This window comes from Bicyclus anynana, chromosome 25 (assembly GCF_947172395.1).
Source record: "Bicyclus anynana chromosome 25, ilBicAnyn1.1, whole genome shotgun sequence".
Classification (NCBI taxonomy): Eukaryota; Metazoa; Arthropoda; class Insecta; order Lepidoptera; family Nymphalidae; genus Bicyclus; species Bicyclus anynana.
The window spans coordinates 1,450,931-1,472,430 of NC_069107.1; the positions used below are offsets into that span (position 1 = coordinate 1,450,931).

At 36.2% G+C, this 21,500-nt stretch overlaps 1 protein-coding gene across 2 annotated transcripts in view; it reads left to right on the top strand.

The window, feature by feature from the left end:
* Positions 1-21,500, top strand: part of LOC112056518 (paired box protein Pax-5) — a 127,310-nt gene that overhangs the window by 88,797 nt on the left and 17,013 nt on the right. For both annotated transcript variants that reach the window (XM_052889288.1, XM_052889289.1), the window contains exons 5-8: positions 5,423-5,620; positions 17,243-17,342; positions 18,147-18,315; positions 21,212-21,297. In XM_052889288.1, coding sequence (XP_052745248.1) covers positions 5,423-5,620; positions 17,243-17,342; positions 18,147-18,315; positions 21,212-21,297 — 553 coding nt within the window. The remainder of the gene's footprint in view (positions 1-5,422; positions 5,621-17,242; positions 17,343-18,146; positions 18,316-21,211; positions 21,298-21,500) is intronic.

Sequence of the window (21,500 nt, forward strand, 5' to 3'; positions counted from 1 at the left end):
TATTATAAAGCTGAAGAGTTTTTTTGTTTGATTGAACGCGCTAATCTCAGGAACTACTGGTCTGATTTGAAAAATTCCTTCAGTGTTAGATAGCCCATTTATCGAGGAAGGCTATATATCATACCTGTATTCCTACGGGAACGGGAACTACGCGAGTGAAACCGCGCGGCGTCAGCTAGTAATCTATAATACAAAAATGAATCTTGAATCTTCTTAGCGCAAATCTCGAGAACAGCTGAACCGGACTGATTTCAGTATTTTTTTTTAGAATAGGTACTCGTTAAAGTATGAGGATGGTTCTTACTGAAAGGGTAGAGTTAGGGTAGAGGTAGGGTAAACTAGAGTTAGGGTGAGAGTAGGTAGGGAAGAACTGCAAAAAATTCAAAGCAAAGCTTGATCGAGTCCGTTAGTAACCACATAAAATCCGTTAGAGATATGAATATAAAAACTTGTTTCTTTTAACTTTGCCCGCTTCTTACGTCACTTACCATCAAGTGAGATTCCAGCCAAAGACTAACTTGTAATTTAATTAAAAATATCTACAGATTTTAAATAGATATGTCATTGAAAATTGTAATCCTGTTAAGCTAGTTTTGTCAAATCTACCAGCATCCCTCGTTTCGCTTATCAAGATCTCCAATATGTTAGTCATTCAATACCCACAAATTGATACATGTTCCAATAATGTAGTGGGGTCCAGACGCTAATAAATTCAATAGGATTGGGCTTCGCAACTATATGCTTAAATCACTTGTAACAAGGCTCAGAGTCGCACAGCAAGCGATGTAGCGAAGGTGCTTGGAGTATCTCTGCGTGATCTATTCAATAATGAGGAGATCTACTGAAGAAGAGTCGCCAAACTGAAGTGGCAAGGGGCGGGGCACATACTTCGAAGATGGGGTCTCAAAGTGCTGGAAAACCCCGCACCGGAAAGAGTGGTGTTGGTCGACCTCCTACTAGATGGACTGACTTACTTAATTGGATGCAGTAGGCACTTAATACCTGTGTTGTCTTCCTTCTGGAAGTCCTTCCAAAAAGTCTATATCTAACAGAGGAAGTCCTTCTTGGTTCTTCTTGGTCTTCTTCAATGGCTTCTGTAGTCATTAATTGAAGCTTGACCTAATAATGTTAATAGAGTAAAATAATCTGTCCAGAAGGCTAATTCACTATCTTAGACGTATGCTAGTTGACATATACGAAATTGATATTCTATGTAACAATGTCATCCGGTGCTTACTGGCGGATATCATACAGTAGGTAGATGGCATTATGTCAATTGATTTGATATAATTTTAATAGGTTAATAATAAAGTCTGATTTAGGTACTATCTTTGACGTATGCTAGTAGACATACTTATACGAAATTGAGATTCTATGAAACAAATGTTATCCGGTACCTACCGGTGGATATCATACAGTAGATGGATTTGTCAATTGATTTAATATTTACTTTAATAGGTTAGTAATAAAGACCAAAATAGTGAATCGGCCAGCTGCTGGTTAATTCACTATCTTTGACGTATGCTAGATGACATTATACGAAATTGAGATTCTATTTAACAATTAATATCATCCGGTGCTTACTGGTGGATATCATATAGTAGATAGATGACATTTCTCAATTGATTTAATGTTTATTTTAATAGGTATAAGGCCAAAATAGCAAATAGGCCAGCAGAAAATCGAACACTTATCATTCTAGTTATAACCTAGAAAAGAAGTAAAAACTCTTTGTCACTTATAAACGAATAATACATGAGTATCTAAGTAGTAAAACCATAAACAAGATTACAGAGATAAAAACACATAATCCGGAGACGCACTTAAGTAATTTGACGCAGAGGACGATCGGGATAAGCCAATTATAAGTGTGATCACACCCTAAGTGAGATGTACAAGTGGACAGTTATTCACACAAGTGTTAACCCGATATGTAAATAAAATAAAAAATCAACAATAAAAATACAATCATGAAAATATTTAAATCAAATATAAATATATTTTTTTTGTATAGGCAGGCAGGTATAATAAGCAGTTCAAATCCACAATTGTTACATAAAAAAAATTATCAGAATATAAAGTATAGTAAAAGTGTTATTATAATTTCGCGATATTATAAAATCACATTTATGTTTTATTTATTTTTTATTTTTTAGTACACATTGAGTTTAAAGTTGCTCTTTGTAGGTCTTCATAATCATCGATCCGAATCATATTTACGCAAAATGTTATCCTTCTTTAGCTGCGGATAGCCAAGCAGGGTCTACTCCCTTACATCGTCTAACCAATTGCGTCTTTGATATTAATTGATCGGATACTCTGTATCATTTTCTTTCTTTCCCCTCTTTACAATGTCCAAAAAAACCAAGTTTTTCTTTTTTAGTGATGTTTTTTATTCGCTAACACTTTTCGACATCACTGTACTAGGGTACATTGCTAGTGGGATGTCGCCGATGTTTTAGGGCTAGCTAATGCGATATTTTGAATATGCTCTTTTTGTTAGAGGGGGGCAACCCTAATGTTGTTCACAACTTGTGATGTTATTGTGCTTTTATTTGGCCGACTTTAGAGAAATGTGTTTTTTTTTTCATTATAAAAAGTAGTGGAAACTTAACAATAGTCCCGAAAATGTTGTTATTGAAGCCAATGATATTTACTACTAGAGATGGGGCACAAGGGCAACTCTATACGTACCTACGTTTTTTTTTATTCTTTACAAGTTAGCCCTTGACTACAATCACACCTGATGGTAAGTGATGATGGAGTCTAAGATGGAAGCGGGCTAACTTGTTAGGAGGAGGATGAATATCCACACCCCTTTCGGTTTCTACACGACATCGTACCGGAACGCTATATCGCTTGGCGGTACGTCTTTGTCGGTAGGGTGGTAACTAGCCACGGCCGAAGCCTCCCACCAGCCAGACCTGGACCAAATAAGAAAACCTCAATCGGCCCAACCGGGGATCGAACCCAGGACCTCCGTCTTGTAAATCCACCGCGCATACCACTGCGCCTTTGCAATTGCACGTTGTAGAGTCAACATCTCCTGAGGATGCTCCGGTTTCGGGGTGAAACGTACGTAGACAGTATTTTGTCGGACCTGGGTGACGTTGTCGCATGGGTTCGTCGGCTTTTCGCGGATGATAGCAAAATAAATAAATCATTTTATAATCATGATGAACTTCCGCAAAGTAACGCCTGCTACTATGCAATAGAATTTTAGGTAACGAAGTTTATAATCTACGTCAGTTAGTCCGGGGGTAGTACAATGATGGAGCGGACTGGGGATGACGTCCCGGGGGAGGGCGGCAATCTCTTTGATAATAATAGATTGTTTTTCATTAACACTACTGCAAGTATGTGAGCAGGGGAGTACCAGCTACTTAATAATCTATCATACGTATAATACAATCACAAGTAGGTAAACCAAAATATTGTACCTATAAAAAAATATTTTTTCATGCGGTTTTAGTTTGTTGATTTGTTGTGTTTTTCTTTGCTTTTATCCGATCAAGGTTCGATTGGAATCCTCGTATTTTTAATTTTAAGTTTGCGATCATACTTATTAAGTTTGACAATCGACGATCGACGACGATCATGACGATCCAAAATGATCAAAAGTTTTAACTGGATAAAGAAATTAGCTTTTGAAAAAACACAGACGTATTTCGTTCACGACGGTACATATTTTTAATTTTCTTCAAACCAAATTTAAAAATTATCTTGAATCGACAAACAGGAATATGTTGATTGGTAAAAATAAATGAATTCTACGTAAGAGCGTCGTAGAGCAATAAGCTACAAGTATTTTCCAAATTCAAATAATTCTACCACTCTCAATAAGAATTGTGAACTTTTCTATTTCCAAAACGAGGATTCTAAATTTGAAGTTATGTAAACGAGTCATTAATCACCGGTGATATACAAAAAAAAACATTTTTGAAGGCTTCCAGAATTCTAATATTCGGAAATAGAATCGAAGTCCTCAAAACAACCGTTGTTTTTATTGCTGAACGCAGAAATCGATTTCAAATTTAGAATCCTCAAGTTTGATTTGGGTGAGTAGCTGTACGCTGCTAAAAATCCAATTCAAATTTAGAATCATCGTCCTGAATCAATCGTCGTTTTAATTGGTACGTGTTCAGAAATCAATTTCGAATTTGGAATCCTCAACAGATTAAAGTAGGCAATTCATTTTATACAACAAAAGGGCAAAGGAATCACACCATACTGCCCGGCCGGCTATTCCCAAATCAACCATAAAGACCCTACACGCCCTGCCCATGGGACGTGGCATTAGGGCATTTGGATTGAAGAAAATTAAATTTCGACTGCTCAATAAAATAATGAGAGTGAGAGAGTATTATGACAATTCGATTATGTACCCCCGGATTACTACCCTTTGGTTGGGTATGGGTGATTTATTTGTTTCGTTTTTTTGGGTGACAATACAGTAGTCTTAAATGAGTTATGTCGACTGGATGTACGTACAAAAGCTGGATAAAAATACTTATCTAATAAAATAATAATTTTCACTTTTTGCATACTAATATGAAAGTACCTATATTTAGGGTTCTTAATACAACAATCAGAAATCGTATTTTGAATGGAAATGGATCTTTTTGTTTATCTGTAATAATATTATAAAGAGGATATATATGTTTGTTTGTTTGCATTGAATAGGCTCCGGTAACTACTGGACCGGTTTGAATAAAATTTCACTGTTGGGAAGCTACACTATATTTTATCCCCGAAACCGCGGGGCGTCTGCTAGTTAAAATATATAATTATTTCTTCTTCTTTGTCGCTGCGCTCTTGACAGAGCGTTCATGGTCTTTAGGACGTGTAATACGCCTCACGAGCATTCGCCACTTCTCCCTGTGTGTAGTGAGTCGTGTACATTAATGCAAGGGGACCACCTACAGTAGACTTAAGGTTAACGGTTCTTGTGATCATACGTCGCTTAACTTTATCTACGCAACCGCCACTGTTTATGATCAAAACTCCTAGATATACTAGTAAGTAAGACGGAACGACCTCGCAATTCGCTGTTTGAGTATCTTCTGGCGAGTTGTTGTTGACCCGATCAATAACCATCATCTTGGTTTTGTTGCGAATAATCTTTAATCCAAACTCATGGCTCTTGCGCTCCATTTTAAGAAACAGTCGCGCCATACAGCAAGCACCAGTCGCAAATAAGGTGGTGTCTTGCGTATCATAGATTCGATATCTTTTATCCTCCAATAGTGATGCCGTCAGGCCAGTCTTTAAGAGTACTGCGCATGATCAGTTCGGTATACGCATTGAACAAAAACGGTGATATTATGCATCCTTGGCGAACGCCTGCGTTATTATTTAGTTGTTTGTTATTTAACGTGTTTCATGAATGTTGAGCCAATTTTGATGTAACTTTTTCTTCCAGATACTACGAAACGGGGAGTTTCAAGGCTGGCGTGATAGGCGGGTCGAAGCCCAAGGTAGCGACCCCTCCTGTGGTGGACGCCATAGCTGCATACAAGCGAGAGAACCCCACGATGTTCGCCTGGGAGATCCGGGACAGATTGCTCAGCGAAGGCATTTGCAGCCAGGACAATGTACCCTCAGTATCTAGTATTAATAGGTGAGTATATACGTTGAACCTAAATTGGGAATTGGGAAGTTAGTAGTTTCTAACTTCGGGCTAGTTACAGAATAAGGAATGGTACAGAATGAGTCTATACAAGCAGCGTGGTGAAACCGGGGAAACCCAAAAAACATCTCTCTCTCTCGTCTCCTTGACATCCGCATATACAAACATTTTCATAATTTGTATTTTAAGATTTAACACTAACATCATCATCATCGATCATCATCAAACAACAATTATGTAAATATATATCATAGTAGACTAATAATCAATAATTACTTATAAAAAAATACTCCATCTTATTTTTTTAGATTTTCTGAACAGTTTTTAACATATTTATTTACGATTTCAAAAAAGGATGAGGTTCTCAATTCGAGTCTATGTTTTTTTCTTGAAAAATATTGAAAATTACTGACGCGACGCTTCCTGACGTACTGACTCGAAAATGTATTCATTTTTGAATTCGTATTTGGAAAGGCTGACGCTCTATTTGCCTCATCATCTCCTTACCCTTATCCCACTTAAGTGGGGTCGGAAATATATGTCAATCTCTTCCACTCGTCTCTATTACTCGTCAACTCATCATCCACTCTTTTTACATACATGTCCTCTTTCACACAATCCAGCCATCTCTTCTTTGGCCTTCCTCTCCTCTTATGTCCTTCCCTTGCACATTCAACATTTTTCTAGTAATATGATTTTCCTCCCTACACATTACATGTTCATACCAAGCTAACCTTCTACTCCTCAATTTTTCTGTCACTGGCGCCACATTAAAAGAAAGAAAATTCCATTATTGCATAGCTACCACCAAGGATTTGAATCCTTAACCGTATTATGTGAATCCGAACACTAGACCAATGAATCCTCTTGAATGAATTAAACGCCTCATTGGTCCATTCAACTTCATAGCTTGGCAAGTTTGTTGATGATACTGCGATGATGTGCGGGCGACGGGGGGGAAAGGACTGCTCGGGTATGAAGACGTGCACGCGGGGCATCGTAACCCCTCTCGTAACACTCCATTGGGAGCGCTACGAACGAGTTTGCCAAGCTATATTAATTCCAACTTGAATACGCTCCAAAACAAACTATACTAAGTACACTTTATCAGATAAATAAATTAATAAACGGTAGCGTAGATTAAAACGATATTGACACATGAAAGTGATATTACAATTTTGTATTATCTTATCTGGCAACCACGCGTAATTAGAGACGCGTGGATTTTTAATGCTGGTAACACTTGAGTTTGAGGGGGAAGATAAAATGTATCTAAAATGAAAATACAGTTTAAAAAATAACTACGAGTGGAGTTTGGTGTTTTATTCATTTTTATTTATTTATTTTGTCCACTAGTGACTGTTGTTGTATTTACATAATTACAATCTTATTATAGCAGACATTGTATGTTTATTGTAATATTAAAATCAGTATACCGTTTGCAAAAAAAAATACAGTTTACAGTTAACAAATCCAGCAAACATTATCCTGCGACAGAAAAATATTTTAAGCGTTAAAACAAAATTATTATAATAGAGATTAAAAAAATTAAAACTACATTTCATAATACTAATAATACCTAATAATAATAATACCTATTCATTCTATAGCAAAGGAAAAATATCTATTCTAATTTTTGTTATAAATCGGTTTTATATTCAAAATATTTTAATCTAGATAAATTAATTAATTATGTAACAAAATCTCCTATGTCTTGTTAAACAAATATCTGTCTACTAAACATTCAAACATACAAACTTCCAAAAGATATTATATTAACTGAACAAGAAAATGTTGTTCAAAATAGATGTTTGGCCCAATATGCACACAAAATTTCATAAAAATTTGTCCAGCCTTTCCGCAGGAGTTTTAATAACAAACATTGCACCATGAAAATTTTGTATATAAGAGATTTCTAACGAAATAAAACATTTATACCAACGCTCATTGTATTAAGTAATCGAAATACCATGTCACAAAAATTCTCGAGTACCCCAAAAATGGGGAAAACTTCACGATAGTTATGCGATTATTATTATAACCCGGGCAATAATTCAATGGACGCGCGGCACCGGACATCCGGCGCGCTCGGAGCACGTGTCCTCTTCCGGCGCCGCCATCTTTGATGCCCCCCTCTTTCCGGTGCGCGAAAAGTCACGCAACCCCTTGCTTAAGCCATGGGATGTGCGATTTTCATAACAGATCTTTTCTTGAGACTGTCAGAAAATCAATTAAAGGAAACAAATGACAAAAATAATTAAAATTTATGAGTTCATTTTTTTTTTAGATTTTCATTTATATTTTATTAAACTAACTGATGCGACTTCGTTTGCGTAAATTTAGAATTTTAACCGCGGAAAATACTCAAAATTTTCAAGATACTCCAGATTATCTGATCTAACTCTGCTAAATTTCACCAAAAATCTTTAATTTATCAGTATTTACTTCGTGTAAGAATAATTATTTGACATTTCTCAGAAACTTTCGAATAGAGTCAAGAAAAAATAAATGAAAAAATGCAGGCCCCCTGTTTTGAAGTTGGTTAAAACATTAAACTATTTTAATAGACTTAAAGCTATTTAACTAAATCATACTTTTATGTTAACAAACATAATTATTAGTTACTAGCTAACGTCGCGCGGTTTCACCCGCATGGTTCCTGTTCCCGTAGCCTATAGCCTTTCACGATAAATGGGCTCAAAATTTCAAATCGGATGGCTTTCAAATCGGACCAGTAGTTCCTGAGATTAGCGCGTTCAATCAAACAAACAAACTCTTCAGCTTTAAATTATTAGTATAGAAGTATAGATTTGATGTTTTCGTGGCCCCAACTAACTCTTTACTCATCTGTCTATGAAAATGAGTAAAACTACACTTTAGCACAATATAAATAGGGTTGACTTTACAATAACATTTGGGGGAAAAACTGTTAGCAAAGTTTCCCTAAAAGGGCGAATACGCTCGGTTTCGGTGGAAACGTTCGGATCCTATTTCTTTAAAAGCCACGCTTATGAAAATACTTTCACTACATTAGAGACAGATGTAAATGTACCCACATCACGTGGCTCACACTCTAGTGTAAACTTATCTATAGTTTACTCTGTATCTTTTAAAGAAGAAAGAAATAAAAATAAAGAGAAGAAAAAAGACTTTATTTAAATTTAATGCCAGATCCTGACCCAGCCCTAACTCAGAATTTTGCGGAAAATGTAAATGTACTAATAATATCCAATTTTTAAATAATTGTTTTTTTAATAAACCGCTTTTACTGTTAAACTCCGGAATAAAAATCTGCCAAAAAAAGTAATTAAATCCATTACGTTATTTCCTCGTAGCAGACATTGTTTACTTATTTTTTAAAAACCTTATTTCGACCTTGGGTTCGAGCCCTTTGAAACGTTTTTATTCCATTTTAATCACTTTAGGTTCAAAATGGCTAGAATCCAGAGCTGCGAAGTCTAATCAAAATGTAAAATAAACTTTTATAACATTAAAAGTACTTGTTTATTTACGCGTGCCAAGTGCCTCATGCCTGTGTATTTACAAAAAAACCAATATCTATTCCTTAACCTTAAAATTAAACTTCAACTTAGATTTATTTTTATACCCCTATACCTATAGTTATTAAGGGTTAAAAGGTAATATTTGTTTAATAGTACAAAAAATCCAATAAAATGATACATATATTGTTGAAAATTATTTTTTTTAGTGGGTTAAACTTCTATACATTGTCTGGCATTGTCCTTTCACCTATATGCCCAGGACAATTCTAGCTTATCTTGGAAATGGCCCCGAGCTCAGAATACTGCTATAATAATAGGTCTGATAATGCAGCGCTAGTTTTTAGCTGGAACCGTAATTCAGGTACCGCCAATTAATCATGTCCTTTAGCTTTTTAGTTTCATTTTTACTATTTATTTAATTTGGTAAAGCTGAATAATTATTCGTTTGTTTGATTGAATACGTTAATCTCAAGAACTAATGAATTAAAAACTTTATTACGCTGTAATACAATACTATATCCAATAAAAACAGAGCATCTACGAAAACTGACAAAAACAGGAAAAAATAGTTCTTTCGATAGCTCCCGTTGCATTGAGCAACTGTTATTCTAAAAAAGGTCCTGAGTTCGATCCCCAGTTCTGGTAAATTTAAAATTTTACATTTTCTAAATTGACTCAGAATTTGTCTGGTGGCAAGCATCGGTAGTGGCTAGTTACCACCCTACCGACAAAGACCAACAAAGCTAACCAATGTAATGTTTCGCTAAGATGTTGAGTAGAAACCTTCGAAGGGATGTATTTTAATAAAATAGTACCTCTGAAAAGTAAGCCCGATTCCATCTTAGACTACACTAGCTGATGCCACGCGTTTCACCTGCGTGGTTCCCGTTGCGTAAGAATACGGAGATAATATATAGCCTATAACCTTCCTCATTAAATGGGCTATCTAACACTGAAAGAATTTTTCAAATCGGTCCAGGAATTCCTGAAATAAGCGTGTTCAACCAAACAAACTCTTCAGCTTTATAATATTAGTATAGATTGTCACTTTTCTTCAATTGAGATCGCAATCAATGACTAACTTGTCATTGCAGACATTGCAGACCTAAACTCTGCTGCAACTCGATAACATTGTACTACAATCTTATTCCAATCAAACAGCCACTTCCTACCATACCCATTCACAAATCCTCAAAATTCAAAAGCCGGAGTCAATTTTAAAGCAATTCTCAACGCAAGGGTAGTTCCACCCCTGGCACGGCACGCGCCGGCCACGTGCCGGTAATGTCCCGTCGTCGGCCTTCCTGCGGTCTCATGATGTATAAATACGAAACTATTTTGGAAAAGCATTCTTGGTAAATCGGCCCTAAATATTTTTTTGATCCAACAGTTTGGATGGGATTATCTATTGTGTGTAGCGACATTTTCCGCGTGAACATCAGTTTTTCACAAACTCCTTCAGAACCATGGGTTTTCTGTAATAACATAACAGCTTCTATGTTGCTCAATAATCTCCTCTGTCTTGTTGTGAATGTCTCAGTAAAATCGGTCAAGCCGTTCCGAAGTTTATACCTAATATCGATGAAACATACAATTCAAAATTATAAAAAAGCTTCTTTGTTTTTTATTTTTGTGTAAATAACTATAATCATTTGAGAAAAAACATGTAATTATAAAATACAGACACTTCAATTTTATTTATGTGTATGTTAATAATTATGTATATGTGAAATGGTCGACGGACAATATATTGGCACATTTATTTACTGCGAAAAATAGCTCGTCACAGAACCATAACCATAAAAATGCCCTTCCGAAACAATAATAATAAAATAAAAAACAGCAAAAAAATACGCTGAGTTGCGCGACGTGAAGACATTTTTAATCGAGGGCGGCCCGCCGTCGGGTAATTGAAGCTATAATTCTGGCAACCCCATTTTGACATTTGGTTTTTTGCCGCGCGAAAACTGAATAATTTGTCAGATAGGATAATTTGGGTTAGGTGCTTTATGGGGTCGGGAGTTTTGGACAGGGTTGTTTTTTATACTCTTGTCTACGATTGTGATTATCTTAACATTCTTTATGTTTTGAATAATTTTGGTAAATCGTTGATAAAAGATTCAAGGAAGTGTAGAGCGGACTTTATTTCATTTTATCAGCCTTTTTATTTGATTTTAGGGTTAGGTAATTTTATTTAACGTTTTATTTTAATATTATTTTTGTTTCCCATTTTCCAATTCCTTGTGTTGGGCTGTAAATAAGACCAATGATATTGTTTTTTTCCATTTCAATCTACTTTGAATAGCATCCCAGAAAACATTTCAAAGCACAAGACATTACATTTGATTCCAGTCATGGTCATTAATAGTTTTTTTTTCTAATATTATAATTTGTTCGTATCTAAAGTAGTTTAGGTTTGTAAATTATGTTTTAACTGTATTGTAATATTAAATCAGGTAGGCTCGGTTATTACGTTGTAAAATAAAATATCTAATTAAATGTTTTAATTATTCATGCCTTTTAAACATTCTATTAAAATAAAGCTAAAAAATTGCACTTAGTTTCTGCGTACTTTATTTCCTACCTACTTCCGTAGTTTCCGAGTCTTTTCAGCATAACATTATACAAGATAATAAATCAAAAAATATTCGCCAATGCATTACTTTGTACAGGAAGATATTAAAATGTTAGGGCAAAAGAGTAACCCTTCCGACCGGATGCGTCGGTTTCTGCAGAGTTGCCATAATGCAAAAATATAACCCTTTTGTGCGCAAATTTTATTCATGTTTTCACCGGATTTATGTTTATTCTTCAAACAAATAAATAGTTAGTTTTAGATTATATTAAAATAAACCCTGGCTGAGTTTGTTGTAGGTTCTTCCCGGACCATGCCTTTGGAAACCTCGTAAATTTTAATTTTAAGTTTTTGACTTAACTTTTACCATGACAGCATAATTTAACGTTACAAATGTGCGTCTAAACTTAAATTTACTTGTTTAATAATGAATTTTGAATTTTTAACAGTTCGTTTTCAACTTAGTATGAAAAAGAAATGCACCAACACCTCAAGTAATTAGTATAAAAAAGTAATCTATACCCAATACTATTATTACTCGTATACAGAGGTAAAAATTGAGGTATAGGGGTAATTTCTAGATCTACTAAACCAATTTTGAAAATTCTTATACCACTAGAAAGCCACTTTATAGACTAATACTTGAACCCCGTATTCTCACGGGAACTATGCGGGACGTCGGCTAGTTATTTATAATATGATAAAAATAATTGATGTTTACAAAAAAAAACGCCAAAACAGCACTCGTAAATCATGACACTATTCCACCATAAGGATGGAAAGTGATGAGTCTATTAAAAAACCCCCAATCCTAATCTAACCTTTTTTGATTGAAGTTCGCAAAACAATTTTTGCATATGTCAACCCCGGAGACATTGGCGATATTTCACCCGCGGCCGCCATCCATCATGGCGGGAAATGAACTGTCAACTGCGCGACAAAATGGCCGCCGCACGAAATAATGACACTGCACTATCTATCCCCCGATAGATCCTTTAATTTTTTTTTCTAAACTGATTAATATTATGAGGCCAAGTTATATCGTAATTATCAGCCTATTTTAACCCACTATAGTGCCAGGTTCTTTCAAAAGTGCTTGTAAACTAAGCCTAACTGAAATAAACGGATTTTGACTTGACTTATAGTAGAGGGGATATGGAGCTAAGACTTACCATGCCGCTTCAGTACGGGTTGGCGGTAACCATATTTTGTTCTTTATTTGACAAGCTAGGAATTATATTTTATACTAGCAGACGCCGCGCGGTTTCACCCGCGTGGATCCCGTAGGTATAGGGGAATATATAGCCTACAGTATTCCTCGATAAATGTGCTATCTAACACTGAAATAATTTTTCAAATTGAACCAGTAGTTCCTGAGATTAGCGCGTTCAACAAACAAACAAACTCTTTAGCTTATAATATTAGAACAGACGAGTGTTCTTAACAAAAACTTATAATTGTAAATGTACTTTTAAACACTAAGTTATTTTTAATATTATTAAAATTTGCTTACAATTGCTCCCATTCTAACAATGATTACCATTATAAATAATTACCGCATCGAACAAGAGAGTTCCATTACCCAAAAAATACTGCACTCAGCGTCCCGGCGTGCCACGTGTCGACATCAGTATGCAATTTGGTCGCCGCGCTCGCGATTAGTCACAGACGCGAAGCATTGTCGACTAAAAAGTGCCGCGTGTACTAAGATTTATGGCGACCATCGACCATGCTTTCACAGGTTTGCGAAATCAATTTTTTTTTTTTTTAATAATAATCGTTTATTTCTTAGTAATAATAAATAGGGGCCGAAACCTCCTTGTAGGTATATAATTACCCGTGTTAGGAGAATTTTGTAAGGGACTTTGTATTCGAAAATTCTAATTCGCTATTTTTTGATTTTTTTATCACTTGCGGAATTATGTGACTCAGTATTTATATATCTGTATCTCTTTAATTCTAATAAGGTCTTACAGCAAAAAATAAGCAATGTTACCAGTATTTTTTCTACCATTCCACGTGGGCATGATTTGCATAGTTACAAACTTACGCAAAAGTTTTTTTCCGATCAACTGATGATAAGTAATTATGTAATTTGTACATGTAAACATTCATCTTTATTAATATTAGTAAAGATTTAGCTATGGTATACATTATAAACTAACACTTTTGTATAATAATAAATAAATGAAGTGATGATGCAATCTATATCTTCTCTCAATGGAAACGGGCTATCTTGTTAAGAGTAGCATGAAAATCAAAATTCAAAATTCATTTATTTCAAGTAGGCTCAGTTTACAAGCACTTTTGACACGTCAGTTGACTATTTGTAAAGATTCTACCACCGGTTCGGAAGGCAGGTTCTGCTGAGAAGATACCGGCAAGAAACTCAACAGTTGCTCTTTTGAAAAAGTCATACAGTATTACAATTTACATTTGATAACAATTAAATTACAATTTCTTATAGTTTTATTTCCTGTGTGAAGGTGGAAGCTGATCCAATGGCCTCCAAGCACCTTTGTCGTTAAGGAACTCATCAATAGTGTAGTAACCTCGACTAAGTAAATGTTTTTTAACACATTGCTTAAAGTTGTGCATTGGCAAGTCCATCACAGTCTTGGGGATCTTGTTATAGAAGAGTACACCCAAACCCACAAAAGATTTTTTAACTCTTTGGAGACGATATGCAGAAATAACTAACTTATGCCCGTGTCTAGTAAGACGTGGGTTTAGATCTCCTTTTCGTTTGTACAAATTAATATTTTGTCTCACATAAACTATACTGTTATATATATACTGACAGGCTACTGTTAAAATGCCTATTTCTTTAAACTTTTGACGAAGGGACTCGCGTGATTTTAGTTGATATATTGCTCGAATTGCTCTTTTTTGAAGTACAAATATAGAATGTATATCAGCAGCCTTGCCCCACAACAAAATACCGTAAGACATTACGCTGTGAAAGTACGCAAAATAAACAAGTCTAGCTGTATCAACATCAGTAAACTGTCTTATTTTTCTCACTGCAAAAGCAGCTGAGCTGAGTTTACCTGACAGTTTTTCTATATGAGCACCCCACTGAAGTTTAGAATCCAAGGTCACTCCCAGGAAAACTGTGGAATTCTCTATTTCTAGTGTTTCACCATTGATCATTATAGACTTATCTAATTTTATAACATTTGGTAATGAAAACTCAATACATTTAGTTTTCTTTGCATTTAAAAGTAAGTTGTTAACAGTGAACCAATGCGACACATGCGATATGGCACGGTTTACATCGTCGGAATTATCTTTACTTCTGTCACTCTTAAAAATTAGGGATGTGTCGTCAGCAAACAGTACTATCTCACAGATGCCGCTAACATGGTGTGGTAAATCGTTTATGTACACTAGGAATAGAAAAGGACCCAGAATTGAACCCTGTGGGACGCCCATTGTGTTAGAAAAATCGCGAGACTTTGAATCATTTATGCATACCTTTTGTGTTCTATCACTAAGATAAGAGGCGATGAGATCGAGTGCAACACTTTTTATGCCATAGTGGCTTAACTTAAGTAAAAGAATGTTATGGTCAACACAATCGAATGCTTTGGACAAATCACAAAATACACCAATAGCATTCTTAGCATTTTCCCATGCATCATATATATGTTTTAAAAGTTTAGCACCTGCATCAGTTGTACTGCGACCTTTAGTAAAACCATACTGTTCAGGGTGAAATAAATTATTTAAATTAAAATGACTTAAAAGTTGATTTAAAATGATTTTTTCAAAAACCTTACTAAGTGTTGGCAGTATTGTAATTGGTCTATAATTATTAACATCAGTTTTGTCACCTGATTTAAAAAGTGGTAACAGTTTGCCATGTTTCATTAGGTTCGGAAAGATACCCAAATCCACGCATTCATTAAAAATAATAGCTAAGTGGGGAGCAATGACATCAATGATGTTAGATATTACTTTCACTGTCATGCCCCACATGTCTCCAGTTCTTTTTAATTTTAACAGTTTAAAAGTTTTTTTAATGTCTGATACAGTTATATGATGAAATTCAAAAAGAACGTTGCACTCTTTAACATGGCCTCTTAATATCCTCTGGGCTTCCGTAGCAGAAGAGTCCAGTGAATCTGTTAACAAGATAGGAACATTCTGGAAAAAGTCTTCAAAGGCATTAACAACCTCGTTATCGGTGTTTATCTTTTTATCATTGACAATTAATTCAAAACTCATATCACGTGGTCTAATTTTGCCTGATTCTTTATTAATTATGTTCCAGGTTGTTTGTACCTTGTTTTCAGATTTTATTATTCTATCTTTGATGTGTAATGATTTTGCAAGAATACAAACACGTTTGAAAATTTTTGAATAGTTTTTTACATGTTCTAAATATGTTCGCGTTTGATTATACTGTTTCTCCTCGTACAACTCGTACAATTTGTCTCTACTTTTGTAAATGCCTACAGTAGCCCATTCGCTAAACTTTAATTTTTGAGTAACATTAATACGTTTAAAGTTAAAAATTTTACAAAACTCTTTGTCTATTGTCTTGAACAGCGTACCAAATAGCCTGTCTGGGTGACTATTTTCAAATGAAAGACTTGGAAATTTTGAAGAAATTATGCTTTTAAATCGCTCTAATTTGCCTTCAGTTATCGGCCTATACTTGAACCATTGGTTGCTATTGGATTTATTGTTTAAAATAGTTATTATTTGACCACTGTGATCAGAGCCTAATTTATTTATTATCATCTTTTTTTCAATCACACAATTGTAAAATATATTATCCAGACATGTCCCAGCCGTTATCCTAGTAGGTTCATTAAAAGCATGAGTCAAATCAAAACATTTGAATAAGTTCAGAAATCTAACAGACTTTGAGTTTTCTGTTAGAATATCAACATTAAAATCGCCACAAATCAGTATTTGTTTGGAAGATGTGCACAAACGTCTCATTACATCCTCCATTACCTCTTCAAATTGATCAAAGTCAGCAGGAGGGGGTCGGTACACGCATACTATAACAATTCGTTCCAACCAATCCACACTCCTTTCGGTTTATATTCTAAATCACGCTATATCACATGGCGGTACGTTTTTATCGGTAGGGTGGTAACTAGCCATGGCCGAAGCCTTCCATCAGCCAAAATAATGGCTGTCATTGCTGTTATATATGACCCCGTAGCTTAAGCTTACATTGTAGATATATCCGCTGCAGTGGAACAATAAAATATGGCTACTGATAATGTAGACTTGTAGATGATAATATTGTTGTTGATGTCTTCGTTGTTGATGATGACGATGTTGATGTTCATGATTGTAGTGTTTGTGTATATATACACCGGTAGTGGGGCAAGGCAGGCAGTCTATCGCTGGCATCGAGAGGATCCGGACGTGTGCCGCTGGCCATTATAGTGTATAACAGTGTAGTGGTGACAAGGGACCTTACAAGTGGCGACGAGGATGGGAAGATGATGATGTGGTTTGTTTTTGTTTGATGTTGATAATGTTGATGATGATGATGATGTATTGATGCAGGATCGTGCGGAACAAGGCGGCGGAGAAGGCGAAGCACGCGCACAACCAACAGCAGCAGCAAGAACAGGAGATCAGCTCGGCGCAGGGGAGCGTTGTTTCTGTGAGTCTCTTTCTCTATTCTTCTTCTTCGTTCTCTTCTTTCTTTTCTAAATCCTCCATTTTCGACTGAGTGGTTAATGTTGGAACCCACGTAACTTTATTTTTTAGGATTTCGACCATCGCCATTCCAGCACCTTGGGATCCCATCGTCCATCGGCTCTTCGATCTATGTGTCCTTCCACTGCCAGTTCAGCTTCGCAACTCTATGCTATGAGCTATGTCGGAGACTGGTTCTTCTGCGGATCTCCTCATTTCTAATTCGATCATGACACTCCGAGCATAGCTCGTTCCATCGCCCGCAGTCAGAGCCTTTATTAAATTCATAGTGGAAAGAATAGCTCAGTATGTTCTTTACAGCCTGACTTAGGATTGTAAACATAAGGCCATGTAAGATCTCGTGATCATTTAACATTAGAAGAACCATTGGATCAACAAAGCGATTGTACCAACGAGTATAAGTTTTTTTTATTATTTACAAGTTAGCCATAGACTACAATCTCACCTGAAATTAAGTGATGATGCAGTCTAAGATGGATGCGGGCTAACTTGTTAGGAAGAGGATGAAAATCCACACCCCTTTCGGTTTCCACACGACATCGTACCCGAAAGCTAAATCGCTTGGCGATCTTTGCCGGTAGGGTGGTAACTAGCCATGGCTGAGCCTCCCACCAGCCAGACCTGGACCGATCAAGAAATCCTCAATCGCCCCAGCCGGAGATCGAACCCTTCCGTCTTGTAAATCCACCGCGCATACCACAGCGCCATGGAGGCCGTCAAAGATATAATCATTCACTTCTGGTGGCAGGTGATAACCCATGCGGGCAACGCGCCTGGAGCCACAGCGGTGCTGACTCCCACCACGGAGCACGTGAACAACGCAGGCAGCTACAGTATCAACGGCATCCTGGGCATCGAGCAGGTGGACCAGCTTCACAACGGCAACCCGCTCAAGAGGAAGCGCCATGAAGACCAGGGTATGTGGAATTTCTGAGATATTTGCATGTTCATGTTTTAGGACGCGTAGACAATACGAAAAATTATTAGGTACGCAGCTTACCTTACTATGTTTTCCTTCTCCGTTTAAGAAAGAAAGAAAGATTTTGACGGCCTCCGTGGCGCAGTGGTATGCGCGGTGGATTTACAAGACGGAGGTCCTGGGTTCGATCCCCGGCTGGGCAGATTGAGATTTTTTTAATTTGTCCAGGTCTGGCTAGTGGGAGGCTTCGGCCGTGGCTAGTTACCACCCTACCGGCAAAGACGTACCGCCAAGCGATTTAGCGTTTCGGTACGATGCCGTGTAGAAACCGAAAGGGGTGTGGATTTTCATCCTCCTCCTAACAAGTTAGCCCGCTTCCATCTTAGACTGCATCATCCCTTACCATCAGGTGAGATTGTAGTCAAGGGCTAACTTGTAAAGAAAAAAAAAAAAAAAATTTTGTGAGTGCCCCAGCTATCCGAATTAGTTAGAAACTGTATCTCAGAAAGCTGGAACTTTCCTACTATATATAATCCAATCCTATAAATGTTGTCATAAAAATATGCCCTTGTACGTTGGTAAATACACGTCATATTTAATTTCTTAAAATGTATATAACTTAAAAGTTAAGGTGCCCCCGACCGGATTCAAACCTACGCCATCTGACTCGAAGGCGGAGGTAATATCCACTGAGCTATAACGGTTCATATATTACGTACAGGCCTAACTTTATATTCCTTAAGGTTGTTAGAATTTCTAAAGATAAAGATAATAATTGATTTATACGCATTTTTTAATACTTAGTTAAAACTAGCTGACACCGCACGATTTCACCGGCATTGTGTCCATTCCCGTAGGAATACGGGAATAAAATATAGCCTATAGCCTTCCTCGGTGAATGGGCTATCTAACACTGAAAGAATTTTTCAAATCGGACAAGTAGTTCCTGAGATTAGCGCGTTCAATCAAACAAACAAACAAACTCTTCAGCTTTATAATATTAGTATAGATAAATAAGTCGTATTATAATATCAGAATAAAATTTAGAACACAAATCAACCGACGAACTAATAAACCAAACAAAAGACAGCGAACACGAAAGTTAATAGTAAATTTTCTCAGTTGTAACTCTTTCCAGAAAACTTGTAAGTAATGACGTAGGAGCGTAGGGATTAAAATATTTGCGCGGACCGCGTTGTGTTTCTATAGTGTTGTGACTTATATTATCTATCGATAAAATTATTGACTCCTACGGAAAGTAATAGTTGAATAATGAATGAATTTCATCAAATGAATAAAAAAATCTAAATGTTATATTAATGTTTTTATTCAGACATCTTGAAATACTGTTAAGAAACTTAATTCTTCTCATTTTCAGAATAATTGTAAGTCAACTTTCAGTCTGAACCATTACTATCAAGTCTCGCAGATCGACCACGCGTAGACAATGTAAATTTATCGTGAGATGAGAGAAAGACCAATAGCGGCAGAATTGAAATTTCGCTCTCTCTTCACAAGATACTCGTATGTCGTTGATGCATGTTAGGCCTACTGGACTCTATAGAGGTCATCCTGGCCGATTGTTGGTTTCGAATTATTCAAAAGATGAGAAAAATTCAGCTATTACATTCCGAGTTATTTATGTGTTAATTTATAAAAGCAAAATAAATATTTAAAAAGTTGCGCATTCTTTCTTTCATATATCAATTTATATATTTTCATTACTTGTGCCCTATGATGAATCAAACAAAGTAATAAATATGTTATTGGAAAGAAATCTCCAATAACAGTTTATTCCTTGTCATAAGTTGTACTGGTGATATATTGTACTGTTCACTATCGATATATCGATATTCGATACCCGCATTTCATCGATACGAGTACATCCCTACTCCCGGTGTGCACTCAGCAGAACGGCAAGATTTAGTGTGCTATTACGCGCGGTGCAGGAATTGTGGCCATATTATATTAAGTTATAAGTTCTCTTAAATTTTCGCCATCCTCCCCGCCTCGTGACAACTGCTACATTTGTAGGCAGAGAATTAGGTTCTTTGATAATCTTGAAACTTCTTCTAAAGGGAAGGGAAAACTAACTTAAATACGAGTTATTTAAGTTAGTTTTCCCTTCCTTTATTAACATACACATGTAGTACGGCCGTGATAGCCCAGTGGATATGACCTCTACCTCCGATTCCAGAGGGTGTGGGTTAGAATCCAGTCCGAGCATGCACCTCCAACTTTTCAGTTTTATGAATTTTAAGAAATTAAATATCACGTGTCTCAAACGGTGAAGGAAAACATCGTGAGTAAACCTGCATACCAGAGAATTATCTTAATTCTCTGCGTGTGTGAAGTCTGCCAATACGCATTGGGCCAGCGTGGTGGACTATTGGTCTCACCCCTCTCATTCTGAGAGGAGACTCGAGCTCAGCAGTGAGCCGATTATGGGTTGATGACGACGACGACGACATGTAGTAAAGAAATTGGCTCTTCTGTGTTAATTGTAATATGATAACTTATCATAATAGCTAAACAAATCATACCCACGTAAGAATACCCAGGTAATACCCAGGTAAGAATACTACCTGCATTTCCGCGTTAGACAGCCAGATATGATCACTTGCTCTTACATCACCAGTCAAAGCAACTAGCAGCGGTGCAATAATCAGAATTTTTAGCAGTGCGACTCCATGGACCAACGAGTCTTGGGTTGGTCGAACCAACTACATCATCTACTCTGACATTAGGAACTTTATGTAACTTGTGACCACGTGGGCATGATGTGTATAGCTAAAGAGATATGTTTCTCATTGTATTCTTTCTCAATAAAGAAAAAAACATAAAATAATAAAAAATCTAGCAATTAATAATAATTTTGAATATTTTGCCAACAGATGAGAACAGAGACTTCAACAGCCATTCAGAGGACGACGTCAAAAGACAAAGAAGTCACTACAACGGTGACCAAATATACTCCAACGTAAGTAGATTATAAAATAAAATAATGTAGGTACCAGTGACGTACATTTCGAAGATACAAAATGCCTTGCCTATCTTGGTACTAATTACGAACTTGTATTGAAGTAGGAATTTTCCATTTTGTACGATTTGTACGTATATCTAAAAACTTTGTGCTCGCCACTGTTAGGTACTTATATGTTTAAATTTAAGTAGAAAAGTTAA